The 15,748-nt window shown below is 48.1% G+C and overlaps 5 protein-coding genes across 5 annotated transcripts; 2 read left to right on the top strand and 3 right to left on the bottom strand.

Moving 5' to 3' along the window:
* The first annotated feature begins 15 nt into the window (after positions 1–15).
* Positions 16–4,850, top strand: C8Q69DRAFT_321102 (putative ABC transporter). The gene is made up of 3 exons (XM_028627368.1): positions 16–470; positions 516–1,029; positions 1,082–4,850. Exons 1-3 carry the CDS (start codon positions 192–194, stop codon positions 4,678–4,680), a joined length of 4,392 nt encoding a protein of 1,463 aa, XP_028483878.1. The 5' UTR covers positions 16–191; the 3' UTR covers positions 4,681–4,850.
* On the bottom strand, positions 4,786–7,293 carry C8Q69DRAFT_321089 (putative C6 transcription factor). The gene is made up of 4 exons (XM_028627367.1): positions 7,098–7,293; positions 5,053–7,036; positions 4,876–4,990; positions 4,786–4,802 (listed from the first exon to the last, which is right to left on the bottom strand). Exons 1-3 carry the CDS (start codon positions 7,188–7,190, stop codon positions 4,908–4,910), a joined length of 2,160 nt encoding a protein of 719 aa, XP_028483879.1. The 5' UTR covers positions 7,191–7,293; the 3' UTR covers positions 4,786–4,802; positions 4,876–4,907.
* A 1,226-nt stretch (positions 7,294–8,519) lies between these two features.
* On the top strand, positions 8,520–11,552 carry C8Q69DRAFT_522754 (hypothetical protein). Its single transcript, XM_028633552.1, has 5 exons — positions 8,520–9,040; positions 9,391–9,753; positions 9,819–9,968; positions 10,022–10,800; positions 10,848–11,552. The coding sequence occupies exons 1-5, from the start codon at positions 8,963–8,965 to the stop codon at positions 11,233–11,235; spliced, it is 1,758 nt and encodes a 585-aa protein (XP_028483880.1). The 5' UTR covers positions 8,520–8,962; the 3' UTR covers positions 11,236–11,552.
* Positions 11,553–11,734: 182 nt separating this feature from the next.
* Positions 11,735–13,689, bottom strand: C8Q69DRAFT_473249 (hypothetical protein). Its single transcript, XM_028631025.1, has 5 exons — positions 13,660–13,689; positions 13,163–13,594; positions 12,852–13,107; positions 12,007–12,784; positions 11,735–11,927 (listed from the first exon to the last, which is right to left on the bottom strand). Exons 2-5 carry the CDS (start codon positions 13,289–13,291, stop codon positions 11,816–11,818), a joined length of 1,275 nt encoding a protein of 424 aa, XP_028483881.1. The 5' UTR covers positions 13,292–13,594; positions 13,660–13,689; the 3' UTR covers positions 11,735–11,815.
* A 164-nt stretch (positions 13,690–13,853) lies between these two features.
* On the bottom strand, positions 13,854–15,540 carry C8Q69DRAFT_492642 (putative ammonium transporter; the record flags this gene model as incomplete). Its single annotated transcript, XM_028632173.1, has 2 exons — positions 13,854–14,210; positions 14,241–15,540. 2 exons carry the CDS (start codon positions 15,538–15,540, stop codon positions 14,068–14,070), a joined length of 1,443 nt encoding a protein of 480 aa, XP_028483882.1. The 3' UTR covers positions 13,854–14,067.
* Positions 15,541–15,748: the final 208 nt, after the last annotated feature.

A 15,748-nucleotide genomic window follows, 5' to 3' on the forward strand; every position in this document is an offset into this window, starting at 1 on the left:
TATCTTGCCATTTCACACGCAGGCAACTTACCTGATGATTAAGTACTTCAATGGTTGGTGTGCGATATAGTGAAGATCCCACTTTTTGCCACCCAATATGGGTATGTGTGAAGCCTCGATGATAGAACCGTCACGCAGTTTAATGATTTCTGTGATAGGACTCGGCCAATGCTCGGTTGTCACCGTGCGCCATGCCGTATCTTTCGGCTGTTCCAGCCAGCATAATCCTCATGGCCGCAATTCATCATATTGGTGGCCGTTGTTTCAGTCTTTGGCGTCCAAATTGGACACATCCATTCATTGTAGAGCAAATTGAAGATAATCATGGGCTCCAAGCACAAAACGGTCCACGAGATTTGGGCTGGACAATCTCCCTTTTCATCCTCTCAGTTGCCGGCTTTATAGTGGAACTCATTCAATTGGTTCCTCCTGGGTTGGAATCTTCATCTGCCGTTATCCTAGCCTCATGGGTAAGTAACTCTTGCATCTTACAAGCATTAGTTGACAGAGGCTAGGGAATTGCCGCCGTTCTAGTTGCTATTAAACGCCCGAGCTCATGCCTGACTTCCTTGCTTGCATACTATTTATCAGTGCTGATAGTGGAGTTGTCATTTGTGCTTTTCCTTTATTCCCCGACGCCGTTCAAGCTTGCTGCTCGTTATGGCAGCATCGGTATTGCTGCGGCTGCTTGCCTGATCATTCTCTTGATGCCTCTTCGGGAACCCTCACTTGCATGCGTCAAAATCAGCCCTGTGGGCCAACTTCCGTCAAGCGATTTCCGGAGTCCTGAAGATAACTTGCGACTCTGGCAATTTCTGACAGTCTCATGGATGGCACCACTGATTTCTACGGGGCGGAAAAGACAGCTAAATGAAGAGGACGTTTGGACACTTGGTTTCGAGTTCCAACATCGGAGGCTGCACCAGAAGTTCCGTCAACTCAGAGGATCCGTCCTTGCACGCGTATTTCGCGCCAATGGCTTAGATGTTTTCCTTATCTGCGCCGTCGCCATCATGCAGATGTTCTGCGGTTAGACTTAGAATGGTACATCGAGGATGAATGAGCGCTAACATCTGGATAGACTTCTCGACACCGGTGCTACTGCAGCAGCTTCTGTTGGTTATGAGAGATCCCAGCTTACCAAAGCGTGTTCCTTTGACGTACGCCTTGCTGTCACTGGCACTTCGTTTAGTTTCAGCACAATCGCAGGTGTTTAGTCTATGGTATGGAAGACGGTGCTACGAAAGAAGTAGAGGCGAGATGATCATGATGGTATATGAGAAGGCTTTATCCAGAAAGAACATACTGGGGCCTCGGATAGAAGATAAGCCAGAAGAGTCAGATGAGGAGACAGATCGGCTCATTGATCAGGACGTTGAACACGCAAGTCAAAAACCTAGCACTAAGGCTAGACGTATATGTGGGATCGTTCCATGGAAACGCAAAGTCCATAAGGAAGACGTCAAAGAGGCCGCATCTATGGGCAAGATATTCAACCTTCTTCGCGGAGACGTCTACGAAGTTGCTCAAAGATTCTGGGAGGTAGACTCCTTGATCGATAAGCCCGCAGGTCTTGTGATTGCCGTTGTTCTAGTGTGGGAGCTGTTCGGACCATCCTGCTTATTGGGTGTGTTGGCAGTTCTGGTGGCACAAGCGGTAAATGCGGTAATCACTCGTACTCTTCTTCGATGGGAAAGAGTCAGGAGGACAGCAACAGATGCCAGACTGCAAATTACTTCGCAGTTTGTGGAAGCGATCCGTCATCTGCGCTGGTACGGATGGCAGAATCACTGGCTCCTCCAAGTTATGGAGGCCAGAAACCACGAGCTTAACCTCCGAATCGTCACTAGCCTATGGAATATTCTGATCCGTTTCATCAATACATTCGCTAGCGGCGTCTTTCCGGTGGTTGCTCTATATGCATACGCTTACCTGACTGGCCATGCTCTCCGTATTGACATTATTTTCCCTGCGCTGCAGCTGTTTACCATGCTGGAAACGCGACTCCGCGATATTCCTGGTTTGATCACGGCCCTTATCAATGCCTCGGTCGCCCTTGGAAGGATAGAGGATTTCATGTCTGAACCGGATAAAGAAAAGACATGCAGCGACTCGAGCATTTCTTCTCTTCAGTTGGAATCCTGTTCTTTCGCTTGGCCCGGGCAAAGATCGCCAGTACTTTCAGATCTGACATTGACGATTGCAGACGGTTTGACGGTCGTTCACGGCAAAGTTGGAGCTGGAAAGACAGCTCTTCTCCAGGCCCTGCTAGGCGAACTGGACAAGCTGAGTGGTATATCTCGAATACCAGATGAGATGGTGGGATACTGCGCACAGTCACCGTGGCTTCAAAGCATGAGCATCCGCGACAACATTCTTTTCTCTTCTCCCTACGATGAACAGCGGTACAAACAGGTTTTGGACGCCTGTGCTCTGCTCCCAGACCTTTCAAATTTCAAGCACGGTGATCTCTCATTCATAGGTGAGAACGGGATTGGTCTTTCGGGAGGGCAGAAAGCACGCGTAGCTCTTGCCAGAGCAGTATATAGCACTGCAAGGGTCCTGCTCTTAGATGACCCGTTGTCTGCTTTGGATTTCAATACCGCAGAGGATGTTGTCCGCAAGTGCTTCTCAGGCCCCTTGATGAAAGGCCGCATAGTGGTCCTAGTTACCCATCGCACAATGCTAGTTGAGCATATTGCAGACCAGTTCGTCGAAATAGTGGATGGACGAGTGACTGTTGATAACAAACCCCGCAGGTCCTTTACTAGGACCGACCAGGCACCACAGCCAAGTCTAGATGACGTCGTGCCTGGAGACCAAGAAGATGTTGACGAAGACATCACTGCAGCCGTGCCAGACAAGTTCATCGAAGAAGAGCACAGAGCACAATGGGGCGTACAGGCTAAAGTCTACTGGAATTACATCAAAGCCGGAAAACTCAAATGGTGGGCCGCACTTATCACAATACTGGCAATATACCGTCTTGCATCGGTTGGGCAGTCTTGGTTCCTCAAAGAGTGGGGAGAAGCCTATAATCTTGTACGTCTGGTATTCAGCTATCTCACTTCGAGGACAGCCATCTCCGAACAAGTGATGCAGGTAACTCCACCTGGGCCGCCTGGCTTCAACGCAGATGCAAGACCCGTGAATCCCATTGACATGCTACCACCGCCAATGGACGATGTCAAGCCATGGTTGCTTACATTCTTTATCATTACGACCTTTCAATCGGTCACTCTCCTTGTAGCGCAATTATTGATGCTTGTGATCATCTACTGCGCCGCCAAAACATTGTTCCAGCAAGTTATGGCTCGTGTCAGTCATGCTACGTTCAGATTTTTCGATGTCACTCCAGTTGGTCGCCTGATGAACCGCTTAACATCAGATATTGGAGTTGTTGATGGAAACATTAGTGAGCAATTCCAAGTGATCGCGTTCGAAGCAATCACTTGGCTTTCTTCAATCCTGGTAATAGCTTCGGTAACACCGACCTTCCTGATATTTTCCTTTCTGCTCACAGCAGGGTTCATTATGATTTTTCTAAACTTTCTACCCGCATCACAGAGCCTGCGGCGGTTGGAAATGGTCTCACTGAGCCCGCTGATCTCTAACTTTGGAGAACTTCTACATGGACTGACAACTGTGCGCGCATTCCGTGCCCAGATACGTTTCCAGGATCGTGTCATCGAGGTTGTTGATAGGTTCCAAGGGATGGATCATTTCTACTGGTCGTTGCAGAGCTGGCTCATGTATCGCTTTGAGAGTCTCTCTGCCTTATCGACATTTTGTCTCACAGTCCTCGCCCTCTATATGGAGATTTCCCCCGGCCTTGCTGCGTTCGTCCTTATTGCTGCTAACAGTTTTGTTGCGTCAACGCATGCTTTGTGTAAACAATACGGCCAACTGCAGATGGATTTTGTATCCGTCGAAAGGATTGACGAGCTTCGACATATTGAACAAGAACCACCAGGGACAATCGAGCCACCCGCTTCGTGGCCAACGTATGGCTCAGCCGTTGTATTTGAAGATGTCACCATCAGATATGCACCGCATCTCGATCCGTCTCTGACCAATGTCTCTGTTCGGATCCCAGGAGGCTCTACAGCAGCGGTACTAGGTCGGACCGGTAGCGGAAAATCCACATTTGCCTTATCACTCCTTGCTGCTATTCGTCCAGAGTCCGGCCGGATATTGATTGACAACATTGACATCGCAAAGGTCAGCAAACAAGGACTTCGAACTCGGGTTACGTTCGTCGCTCAGGACCCCATCCTATTCCCCGGGAGCATTCGCCTCAATCTCGATCCAACGAATGAATACTCTGACGGGGAGTGCGCCGACGTTCTGAAGCGTATGTGCAGCAGACACGGCTGGACCCTTGAATCGCACATCGAGGCCGGTGGCCGCAACTTGAGCCAAGGGCAACGGCAACTCATCGGACTTACGCGTGCAGTGCTTCGCCGCAGTCCGATAGTCATCCTCGATGAGGCAACAGCGTCAATTGACCACGAGACATCTCTAGAAATACAAAATATAATCAGAGACGAAATGCGGCAATCGACAGTCATTACTATCGCGCATCGGTTGGAGGCAATCAAAGATGCAGATTACTATGTTGTCTTGGACCAAGGGACGGTGTCTAAAGAAGGACTGGTGAACGAGGCGGCTGCACCATGAGCACACCGACTAAGATGATGAGGAGAAAAAAAAGTTTGCACTCACGGATTACGATAAACAATAGATCAATTATGTTCAGCGACTCATGGTATACAGTCTTCTCTCCTCGCCTGTGATGTACGCTACAGATAGGCCAGTGCTTAGCAAGTATGGAGATAAATCAGTCTCATGGGGGTGATAATATCATTATATTACATTTATTTCTATCTCCCCCCTCCCCGATCCAACTACCTCAGCCCACTTCCTCCCCAATTCCCACTTCCCCAATTCCAAACACTGTACGGATCATTAGGAACAAGGTTAAAGAGTACTGTTTAGCACCAATAGTCAGCCACGGATTTCAACGCAGACAACTCAGGTAGGAATTCATACTTTGCCCGAAATTCCCCAAAGCTTCATCCAACTGATCGTCGATTTGATGGTATTGACCATTCCAGAATGGATTGAATGAAAACCCCTGGTCCGTTTCAACGGGTATAGATCCCGTGACGAAATTGCTATTATACTCGTTCGATGAGAAAAACTGCTGCTCCGCAGTAGTAGTCTCATCTTGAGTAGTAGTAGTCTGGTGCTGCGGAGCAGAAGGAGCCGAGTCACCATCATGGACACATTGTAGATGACTACTTGCTCCTGCCATCTTAGGGGAACCGTCGTCTTTTAATGCGTTCTCGAGTTCTTGTTGGAGACATAGTCTGACTAGTTTCGTAAGTAGTTCTTCTGTGTGTTTTGCTATTTGGCTTTTGAAGCGGAGCTTGCGAGCTGCGCGGATTATCCGCAGAGTTCCTGCTTTTGATTCAGTCGCCTTGGCGCTGAATGGCCAGAGGGTAGGTGGAAGACATAGGATCACTCCTGCTGAGAAGAAATGCATCAAGAGGAAGGAGATACAGAATTGGGACTCGAATGGGGTAGCTGGTACTTTGGAGATGCGAAGAGCCGCCTCGAAAGCCCGGTTTATCGTTGCTCGGATCTTGGGCATGAGACTGGCGATCCCCGATCGAAGCTCTGGTGCCACATGATATTCGAGGAGTGGTCTGTGGATGAACATGACAACACTATCGTATGTTAGTTGTAGCATGTGGCCTTGTAATGACAAGTTGTCTATCGGGCGTTGATGCTGCGATGATGATGATGATGATGATGATGATGACCTGTTATTTATCATGGGGTCATCATCTGTCCAAGCCCGTCGGAGCAGTGCAGGTGGTACTTCGGCTTTCAAAGCTTCGAGCGACGTGCGTGCGTTTTCGATTGTTTCTACGAGACGGAACATGGCATCGACGGAGACTGGGTTCTGTAAATTGAGACCGCGGAATTGGTAGAGGTACGATCGTATGATCTCATATAGTCGATACCTGAACACGAAAAATGATAATCCGTTCACGTTAGGGTCTTGCAGAGCGTCATTGCAGGTAGTTGGTAACAACTCATTGTCCTCAAGTTGAGTGACTTGGTGTAGGCCGCAGAAAGCAGGATCTAGGGATAATGGTCGGCCGAAGATCATGGCTGCAAAAGTGTCTGCTATAGTTACATGGTTCCATGTCCGGTGACGGATTTCGGCCGTAATCGGGTCGAACGTCAGGTCATGGTCGTCGGTGTGCAGTGATAATGCGTATGCGGTGCGAACAGAAAGGCCAAGTATGTTCCAGGCCAGGCTGGGAGATCCGTGATAGATGTAGAATGTTCCTAGCAGGATACAGATCTGGACTGACTCAATGCGGCAGTCATCCAGCAGATCCATCAAGTGAAGGCGCACTTCTGCAAGCAAGTCATCTTTTAAAGCATGAGCTTGCAATGAAGATGAAGCCAGTGTATCATGTCCACTCCAGTTCGGGTCCTGGGCTGCACATTGCAAACCTAAGGCTGCTAACAACAGAGCTGTCACGACTGGTCCACGATCATCTACCTTCCAGACCGCAGAATCCAGCAATGGACGGACCGAGTCCATGAAACGTGGCCGGTAGAAGAGACATATGAACCAATGTACACGTTCAAAGTACGCATCGAGAAGCTCTAGCATCAGTGGAGCTGGAGGCATCCGCATCCCCTTCAAGGACCATTCTGATACACTTCCGGTGGAATGTAGCGGATGGCCTGGGATGCTGGAGATATCGTCCGCATGAGAAGCTGCATGTTCTCCGAAAATATTGACAGCGAAGCCCACAGCTGAGCTGTTGATGCCAGCCCGACAACGAGGTCGAGTCTCAGTCGGCGTGCTCTGGCTTCGGACGTCATTGCTGGCAAATGTGCGTGCACGCCGTGCTGGGCCTTTTCTGCTTCGTCTTGGAGTTGGACCAGCTTGGTTCTTGCAGACCATGCCCGAGCGGACACACATGATACATGGTCGCGAATCATCACACTAGCTTCGATATCAGCATCAATGAACATCTACACTCGCGGTGTTGACCAATCCGATTGACCTTCAACTTTTGCCGGCGGCATCTTTCACAGGCGCGGCCGACTCGGGAGGTAGATGGCGGTGGAGATTGCACCGGAACATCATCTGGCATCATCGGCCTTAGCTATTCGTCTTTCGTTTAGAATAGAATATAATCCGAAGCGTTGATTATGAACCTATAGAACCAGACGTGTTAAGGGGGAAAGGAGAGTATGAAGATGAAGATGATGAAAGACTCCACCGGAAAGACCGAGGCAAAATTCCACCGGCATGGTTAGTGAAGCTTCCGTCGTTAGTAAGCAATTGGTTGGTGAATATTTCTCCGCTTCTCTCTTTCCACCGGATGTTCCTGGTCCACTTCGTGGCGGTGACATGGCCAGCTACTTCATTTTCATTCTAGAATTGCTCAAGAGATATTATTACTGAAATAACTAACGCAACACTTTTCCCGTTCTTCTACTTTATTTGATTATTACCTGCTCAATTGCGCTCCACCGATGTATGTAGAAAACCTGCAGACTATTATTTCAGCGGCCAACGGCGCTGAGGCTGTTCTGTCTGTCAATGGTCAAGCTAGATGAGGATGATAAACGTTGGGAAACAAAGAATCTCTCAAGAGATCCGTCCATAATACCTGATGCGCTACAGAGGACTAGACAGGGGTCCGCGACAAGGTTCTGTGCTTACATTCGGTGAAGAAATTGGATCTTGATAAGTTTTGTTCTGTACAGATAAAGAATAGACCATTTTGCCCTTTGAGCAAGATGTTGTTGACGTGCTTGCGACAGAATGCCTGATTAAAATCCCTGCATGTTTATGCATCGCGTCCTTTCTTTAATTGGAAGTAAGTATGCGGTCACCGGCATACAAAGGAGGATAACAGACTGTTCCTTCACACTGAGTTAACACGTATCGAGGCATTTTGTAGCATTTCCTTGCATTGATAACAACGTTAGCTTCTTGATTTGCTTTGCCATTAATTGCTTTTCTGCATAGGTTAAACTAGCACTGTATTGCCCTTTTCACTTTGATTAGCGCAATCTGATTTCGACGGGGCCCCTCGATTCCTGAAGAGATATTAAAGGGGTCAATCGTGGCATGAATATTATGTCAAAACGGGCTGTTTGAGGGTATTTACGTGTTCACCCGGACGATGTATTTGTGGTATGATAAGCATTTCCAGCAGTATGTCAAAGGATAGAGATCTAGAAAGGTCAAGGAGAGAATGTGGCCGAATACTCTCATTGAGATCTTGCTGGCTGTGCGCGCCAAATGTAAGCCTTCGTGGCGGGGGGCTGGAAATGGCGATCACAATCAGAGAAGAAAGCTGTCGATCGCCAATAAAAACGCCTGTGATCAATGAAATGCTGCGAAGCACCACGCCGCAGAAAACCGAATATGAGGTATCTGGTTGGCTACAGATGGGGGCAAATGGAGTCGAAAGTGCAGGCAAACAGAAGGTCCGATCCATACCCTCTGACGTTACAGGGGACCAGATTTGATACGTCGCCGATATATGTATCAAAGCACAGGATTATCCTCTTAAGGGGGCCAGTGATAATCCCAAACGCTTAGATTCCTAAGAGAAACACCGGGATGTATGGATGCATGCCTTCTTCCAGAGCGTTGACTTAAAGATATCTATGGATGTGACGAGTAATATTTACAGGGATATCCAGACTACAGCTTGAGACAACGCGTCGATCCCATTGATTACCACCATAGTATCCGGAGTCGAGAATAATGAGGGTCTTTTGGATGGGATATAAAGGATGCCAACTCATCTCTATCGAAACGTCGTGAGACGTCAAGGTCTCCTCGATATCTGTCAGATATCTCCATCTCATGACTTAGTGATTTGTCTTTTTTCTTTCTGGGCCTTTCAATATGGGTAGACTAAATGATGATGAATCGCTTGCTGGTCCGCTGTTGCTAGAAAAGATTGATAAATTATTTGCCTGCAACGTTGGTGAATATATTGACCTTCTACAGCTTGTTGTCGTTGGTGACCAGTTAAATAATAAAAGCTCCGTCCTGGAAGGTTTAAGCAGACTAGCCTTCTCTTAAGATAACGGCCTCTGCACAAGATTTGCAACTCAAATTATCTTCCGCAGAACCAAAAATACTAGAAGAAACATTACTACATCTATAATCCCAGATGGCCATATCGACAGTGAACAGGCATCTCAGCTACAAGACTAGAAGGCTCAGGATCTGCAAGATTTGCGTCCTGATAACTTTTCGAGAATAATATCAGAGGCAAGTCACTGGGATCTCTTTTACTGAACTCAATAGTCTGACTGTGCAGTATACAGGTCCATACGCTCATGGGTCTCTCAACTTCTGAAGGAGATGGATTACCAACGTTCTCTAGACACGTTTTACGATTGGAGATTTGTGGACCCAAAGAAGACCATCTCACTGTAATTGATGTCCCCGGTATTTTTCGAATGACAACTCCGGGTATCACTACTCAAGACGACAAAAAGATGGTTCGAGAAATGGTTCAAGGGTATATGAAGAACCCACGTTCCATCATGCTCACCGTCGTATCGGCCAATGTTGATATTGCAAACCAGGAGATCGTTGAAATGGCGAGAGAGGTGGACCCATCCGGAGAGCGAACACTTGGAGTTCTTACAAAGCCAGATCTCGTCGATAAAGGAGCTGAAAATAAGGTAGGAATCTGAAGATGAGGCTAGGCTGGATTGTAGTTCGCAATTTAGGCCAGAAGGAGCTCCAGGAAGGAGGCGTAGATCGAGACATAGCGGAAGAGGATTTCCGTCACACACATCCATGGAACACTATTGGAGAAGAGAAATTCGGTATCAAGGCTCTAAGATCTCGTCTTCAAGAAACGGTGACCACAAATGCCCGACAGGCTTTTGCATCGGTACGTTTGAACTCCTTTGCGAACTAGACTTGAAACTAACAATAAATATGAAGGTCCGTGCCGAGATCAACAAAAAGCTCAGAGAACGACAAGATAACCTTGCAGGTCTTGGGGAAGAACGTGAAACCCCAGAGCAGCAAAGCAGATATCTGCTGAAGGTCATGAACTCGTTCGAGGGCATCACGCGACATGCCCTGAGTACAAACTATAGTTCAAACGACCATTTTGACGAAGATGAAGAGCTGCGACTCGCTACACGAATCGTCAACAGGAATGACGAATTTTCCAATGATATGGCTCTATGGGGTCATGAATACGATTTTGCGATCGACAAGACCCATGGTAGCACAGCTGACCCCCACCATACTGATATCAAAGACGAATACCAGTTCGAAAGCAGAAAGCTTTCTGTTCTCCCTGACTTAGAAGATATTCTCCATCTGGAGGAGGGTGGAAGTCTATGCAAGCCACGGGGCGACGATATCTATGCGTGGATAGAGAAACAATACCGCAGCTCCCGGGGATTCGAGATCGGGACCTTTAACTGCACTCTGCTCTCCACAGTTATGAAACAGCAATCGAGAAAATGGAAATCCATTGCATATGGATACATAAGCGACATAATTATTATGACGCACACGTTCACTCTAAAGGCGTTGAGTCTAGCCTGTCCCGATGTTCGAGTTTGCCAGAATCTATTGTCTGTTCTGATGGATCAGCTTGTGGAGAGATATACATCTGCAATTGACAAAGTAAAGTTCCTTCTTTTCGTTGAAAGGTCTGGTACTCCAATGACGCTTAATCATTATCTCAATGATAACTTGGAAAAATGGTACGTCCCCAAGCTCTGTCACTGTGCGCGGCTAACCCTGAGTACAGTCGACAAAAACGATTCATATCTGATATAGGGGAGAAGTCATTGGACGCTGCTTCCCACGGAAGAGTTGTTCGAGTTGATGATCTTGCCACACAACATCACATGAGCAACGAAGCGCATACCGTTCGGGACATCCATGATATTCTCGAATCCTACTACAAGGTGGCACGTAAGCGTTTTGTTGATAACATCTGCATGCAGGCAGTTGATTACAACCTTGTGACTGGCCCGAATACTCCAATGCATCTATTCTCTTCTTCTCTCGTCTCTAGTTTCACAAAAGAACAGCTGGATGAGATTGCTGGCGAAGAGACAGCACTGAAGCGCAGACGGCGCCAGCTGGCTAAGGAGATCGAAGACCTTAAACAGGCAAGGAAAATTCTTTTCTGATTCACTGAACGATGATGGAACTTTGGAGGGCAGTTCGGTTTTCTGCGAAGACATCCTGTACATGAGACCTGTTCAGTCACCGTTAGGACGATCCTCTAGAGGTCACACACAGGGAGGATTGACCAAAGGTGTGGATAGAAATACAGATTCAATGGACGTGGTTTCTTCATAAGCTCTTTACCATATTAAACTACTAACACCGCGACGAGAATTCTTCAATGCTTGATATGGCGGTAGTCTTACCACACGAGCTAACTTCCAAAAACAGATGCTTGTGGTTATTCCACGAATGTTACTCAAATGATGCGAAATCTGACAAAGTGAACTAAACTAGTATGCTAAGCGGGATTCCTCTTCCCAGCCCTTCATCGCGGTATCACTTCCTCCGTGCTGCAGAAGACTGCTCTTAACAGTCTAGACCTAGTAGAATAAATAGTCTAGGTATGATCTATTGGAGCCCTTATGTTAAGCTCGATATGTTGGAGAAGGGGGAGAAAATGTCCAGCAGAATTGCTTAGTGAACTCTTTATTTGGTATATATATAGTATGAATTATTTAAATCTCCAGAACTATCCACGTCTCAAGGAGATTTAGGAACCATCTTCAGATCCGCAAATTCGTCGATCACCTTAAAGATGGACTCGTTGCTGTCGACAAAGCCAAAGAATCCCAGCTTTTTAGCCTTGGTAGTACTATTTCGAGAATTAGTAACGGGCCTTTCTTTTTTTATTTTTTTTAATATCTCGGTACCACAACTTGGGAGAACCATACCTGAAATAAAGGGCAATTGACCACGTCATTGCAATATCAGTAAATCCGAAAACACGATCGGTATCCCACAATTCCTTCTGGCGGAGGTCATGCTTTGCTGCGATTTCCTTCCACGCCTTTTGCACTTCGGGTCTCTTGGCCCACTCGGTGAGAGTGAACTTGACCCGCTGCTTTCCCGGCGGACCGAATCCTCGCGGAGGAGGGTTGAATTTGGATTCGGACTCCCTGAAAGCAGAATCATCGAGGTCCGGTCCCTTCCATGGCATTTGGTATTTGGCTGCAAGCTTAGGCCAGAACTTGCCCCACGTAAAGGCACAGTCGTCGGTTGCGTTGAAGCTCTCGTTCTGCGCACCTGGTGTAAGAACTGCCCATTCGGCCAGATAGCAGTTCATCTGCGCCGATGACATGGTTTGTGCTGTTTCCCATGCGGTCAAGTCGGCAGGGAACTCCAGTGGTTGTCCCAGGTATTTCTGCACAGTGGCGTAGATTGCCAGTGGCAAAACAACGTTCATTGCCGCGTCGGGAACAGCGCCAGGAACCCAGGAAGGGCGAGTTGTAACCCAGTTGCAGTTGTGCTTCTGGCAGAACTCCTTCAGGAGATCTTCCTGCGGGTAGTAGAAGTTGGGCTCGAGATGGACACGTGGGTCGGATTCTTCTTGAGGCACAGCAGTAGGTCCGAGATGGGTGCCGTAATACTTGGCACCTAGCTGAAGGAGGAAACTCTTTGGGACGGTGTCCGAGAGCACGAGGGCGTCCAGGAAGTTCTGGAGGAGAGTAGCTATACGCAGGGTGAGCATCTTCTTATAACTTTCTTTGAGAGGGAATCCGATTCGCGAATAACTTACTGTTGATCTTGACCAGCTCTTCTGCTGCGCTCCATAGATCACCGCCCTCTTTCGCCGCCGGCTGGATATACGAAAAGAAGAAGACATAGTCACTTTTGATACCCTTCTCCTTCATCTGGGCAGCCAGCGTCTCGGGGGACTTGAGGAAGTCCATCGAAACATGCTCAACATAGCTTGGCCACTCGCCGTTCGGGGGTCGGCGCGAAAGCGCGTAGATCTTCTTCCATCGCTTCGGCGACTCGCAGAGCACGCGGAGCTGTAATGACTTAGCTCGAATACACAATCATATTTATCGGACGTATTGATCATACCATATGGTCACCCGAGATGCCATTTGCACCAGTGACGATAGCAGTCAGACCAGCGACATCGTCAGAGAAGGCTGGCAGACCGTGATAAATGTTCTTCGACACAATAACCTGCTGCTGAGAAGCCGCCATTTTGAATAATCCAAGTTGCAGTTAACAATCAGAAGAAGAGCTGAGGCATGTGGAGGTGTATATATACTCCGGCTCCTCTCACTACTAAATTTCTCAGTACGCTGCGGCGGGTCTCAAGAGTATTACAAATGACCCGCTAACAGCTTTCAAATGAGGGGCAAATCTGAATAGCTTACGGAGTATAGATCTTCAAGATTGGAGGATGAGGAGAGCTTAACTACCGAAGACCTGAATAGCCCCATGTATTACTGTAAGAAGATGGCTGCAGAGAACCAAACGGCTTTAATTCGGCCTGACAGGCGTCTAACTGAGATATTATTATTAATATGGAATCCCCAAAAAAAGCCCAAGCTCTTCTAGGAACCCACATTTTGAAGGCGACCGATGAAGAAGTGGATATCTATGAACGGTATCAGTTCCACCGGATCAACAGTAGTCTGCCGGGACTCGGAAAAATCAAGGTGTACGGAGTATCATACGTATTGTATGTATGTACTTAACTTCCACCGGAAGTTGATATGTCCCACTTCCTGTTCCGGCAAGAAAGAGATGAAACTGTCATATCTACGCACATTATTATTATTATTAGATATTTATCAGCACGTCTTCATAACGCACACTGTGGATCCCAAAGCATAAAATTTCATGTTACATGCAATAGAGAAGAGAACGATGAGATATGCTGTGTCATGTTCGCGATGTTCGCGATGTTCCGGATGCGACGATTGTCGATGACCCCTTCAACTCGTCCACCGCCAACTGCCTATGACTTTTGACTAATCGGCTTTTCGTGCTGCGGGAATTTCGTGTTTATTCTCTGATACGCCCCCAGTCGACAGCGGCGGAGTCGATCGAGGGGGACTGTGACCAGTAAAGGGACCGATTTCCGGGTCACCCGAAATAGGCCCACGGGTAGTATCTCCATACAACATGCTGCGATGACCCGAACCCAAGGCAAATCCATATGCTTCTTCGCCGTGTATAGCGTCGTCACCGATGAGAAGCACCTCTTCCGGCATACGCAGCGGAATACGTAGGACGTATTTGATGAAGTATAATATCAACGGAGTCATGAACAAGTTCAAGCCGATGATGAACAGCGCGCCGACGATTTGCAGCCAGACCTGTCTGCCATGTCCTTCAATGGCACCTCCCGGTGTCTTGAGAGCGAATGCCTCGCAGCCTTCTTTGGTCGCGAAGAGGCCAACAAGGAAGCCACCCAGGACGCCTGCCACGGCGTGCGTGTGGAAGACTCCTAGAGTGTCATCGACCCATCGGAACAAGGCGACTTTCTTTCCCATAACGTTCATTGAGAGCCATGGTACGCTTCCAGATAACGAACCGATAATGACAGCTCCCCAACCTGCAACGACACCTGCTGCGGGTGTAATAGCAACTAACCCCGTGATCATGCCTTGAACGGCGCCTATCACTGCGGGTTTCCTGAAGAATATCAGGTCCAAGATTGTCCAGACCAATGTGCTCATTGCAGTTGCAATATTTGTGTTTAGCACTGCAGCTCCGGCATCGGGACTGGCGGTATATGGATCACCTCCATTGAAACCATTCCATCCCATCCAGAGAATACCCGCGCCTACCAAGACCAGCAGAATATTATTAGGTCGAGTATCTTCCCGGTCTGCTTTGAGTCGTGGACCGATGACAGCTGCACCGACGAACCCTGCTGTTCCAGACGAGAGATGGATAACATAACCACCGGAATAATCGATCACGCCTCTGGTGTATAAGAAACCACCTCCCCAAATACTAAACGCTCCCACCACATAGGAAAAAGTGAGCCATAGCGGAACGAAGACCATCCACGCCGAGAAGTTCATCCGTCCGAGGAACGAGCCCGCTATGATGACCATGGTGATGGCAGCGAATACAAATTGGAAATAGATCATCGTCGACAGTGGATATGCCGCAGAGACGCCAGCTGCTGGTAGCACAGCATGTTGCAGTTCATACTTCATCGTAACGACCGGGCCTGGTGTGCCCACGAACGGCGCTGCACCCCATTGCTTTCCAAAGGCCATTTTGTATGCCCACACGACCCAGCAGATAAGGACGGCAGCAAAAGCGTAGAATGCCATGAATGCCGAATTAATGGCCCATTTCTGTTTCACAATTCCTGCATAGATCGCAACGAGGCCGGGGATACTCTGGAGTGCGACCAGAGTTGCCGCTGTGAGCTGCCAGGCGTTATCGCCATTGTTCAGCCAATCTGGCGCTGTTGCAGACGACATCAGCGCCTATTCTTGTGAGAAAAGAAGCCAAGCTCTGGGGAAATAAAGTTGCAGACAGCCAAGAGAGGGGCCCAAGAGAGACGACGGCATCCGCAGTGGATACATGTCATATACTCTATATATGACCTGCTCCTCCAAGCCATCTCTTTTTCTCAAGGCAAACAGTCCCAAACTGTGGCGGCAATAAGCCACGTTCTCATAGAAGACT

Source organism: Paecilomyces variotii, assembly GCF_004022145.1.
Source record: "Paecilomyces variotii strain CBS 101075 chromosome Unknown C8Q69scaffold_8, whole genome shotgun sequence".
NCBI lineage: Eukaryota > Fungi > Ascomycota > Eurotiomycetes > Eurotiales > Thermoascaceae > Paecilomyces > Paecilomyces variotii.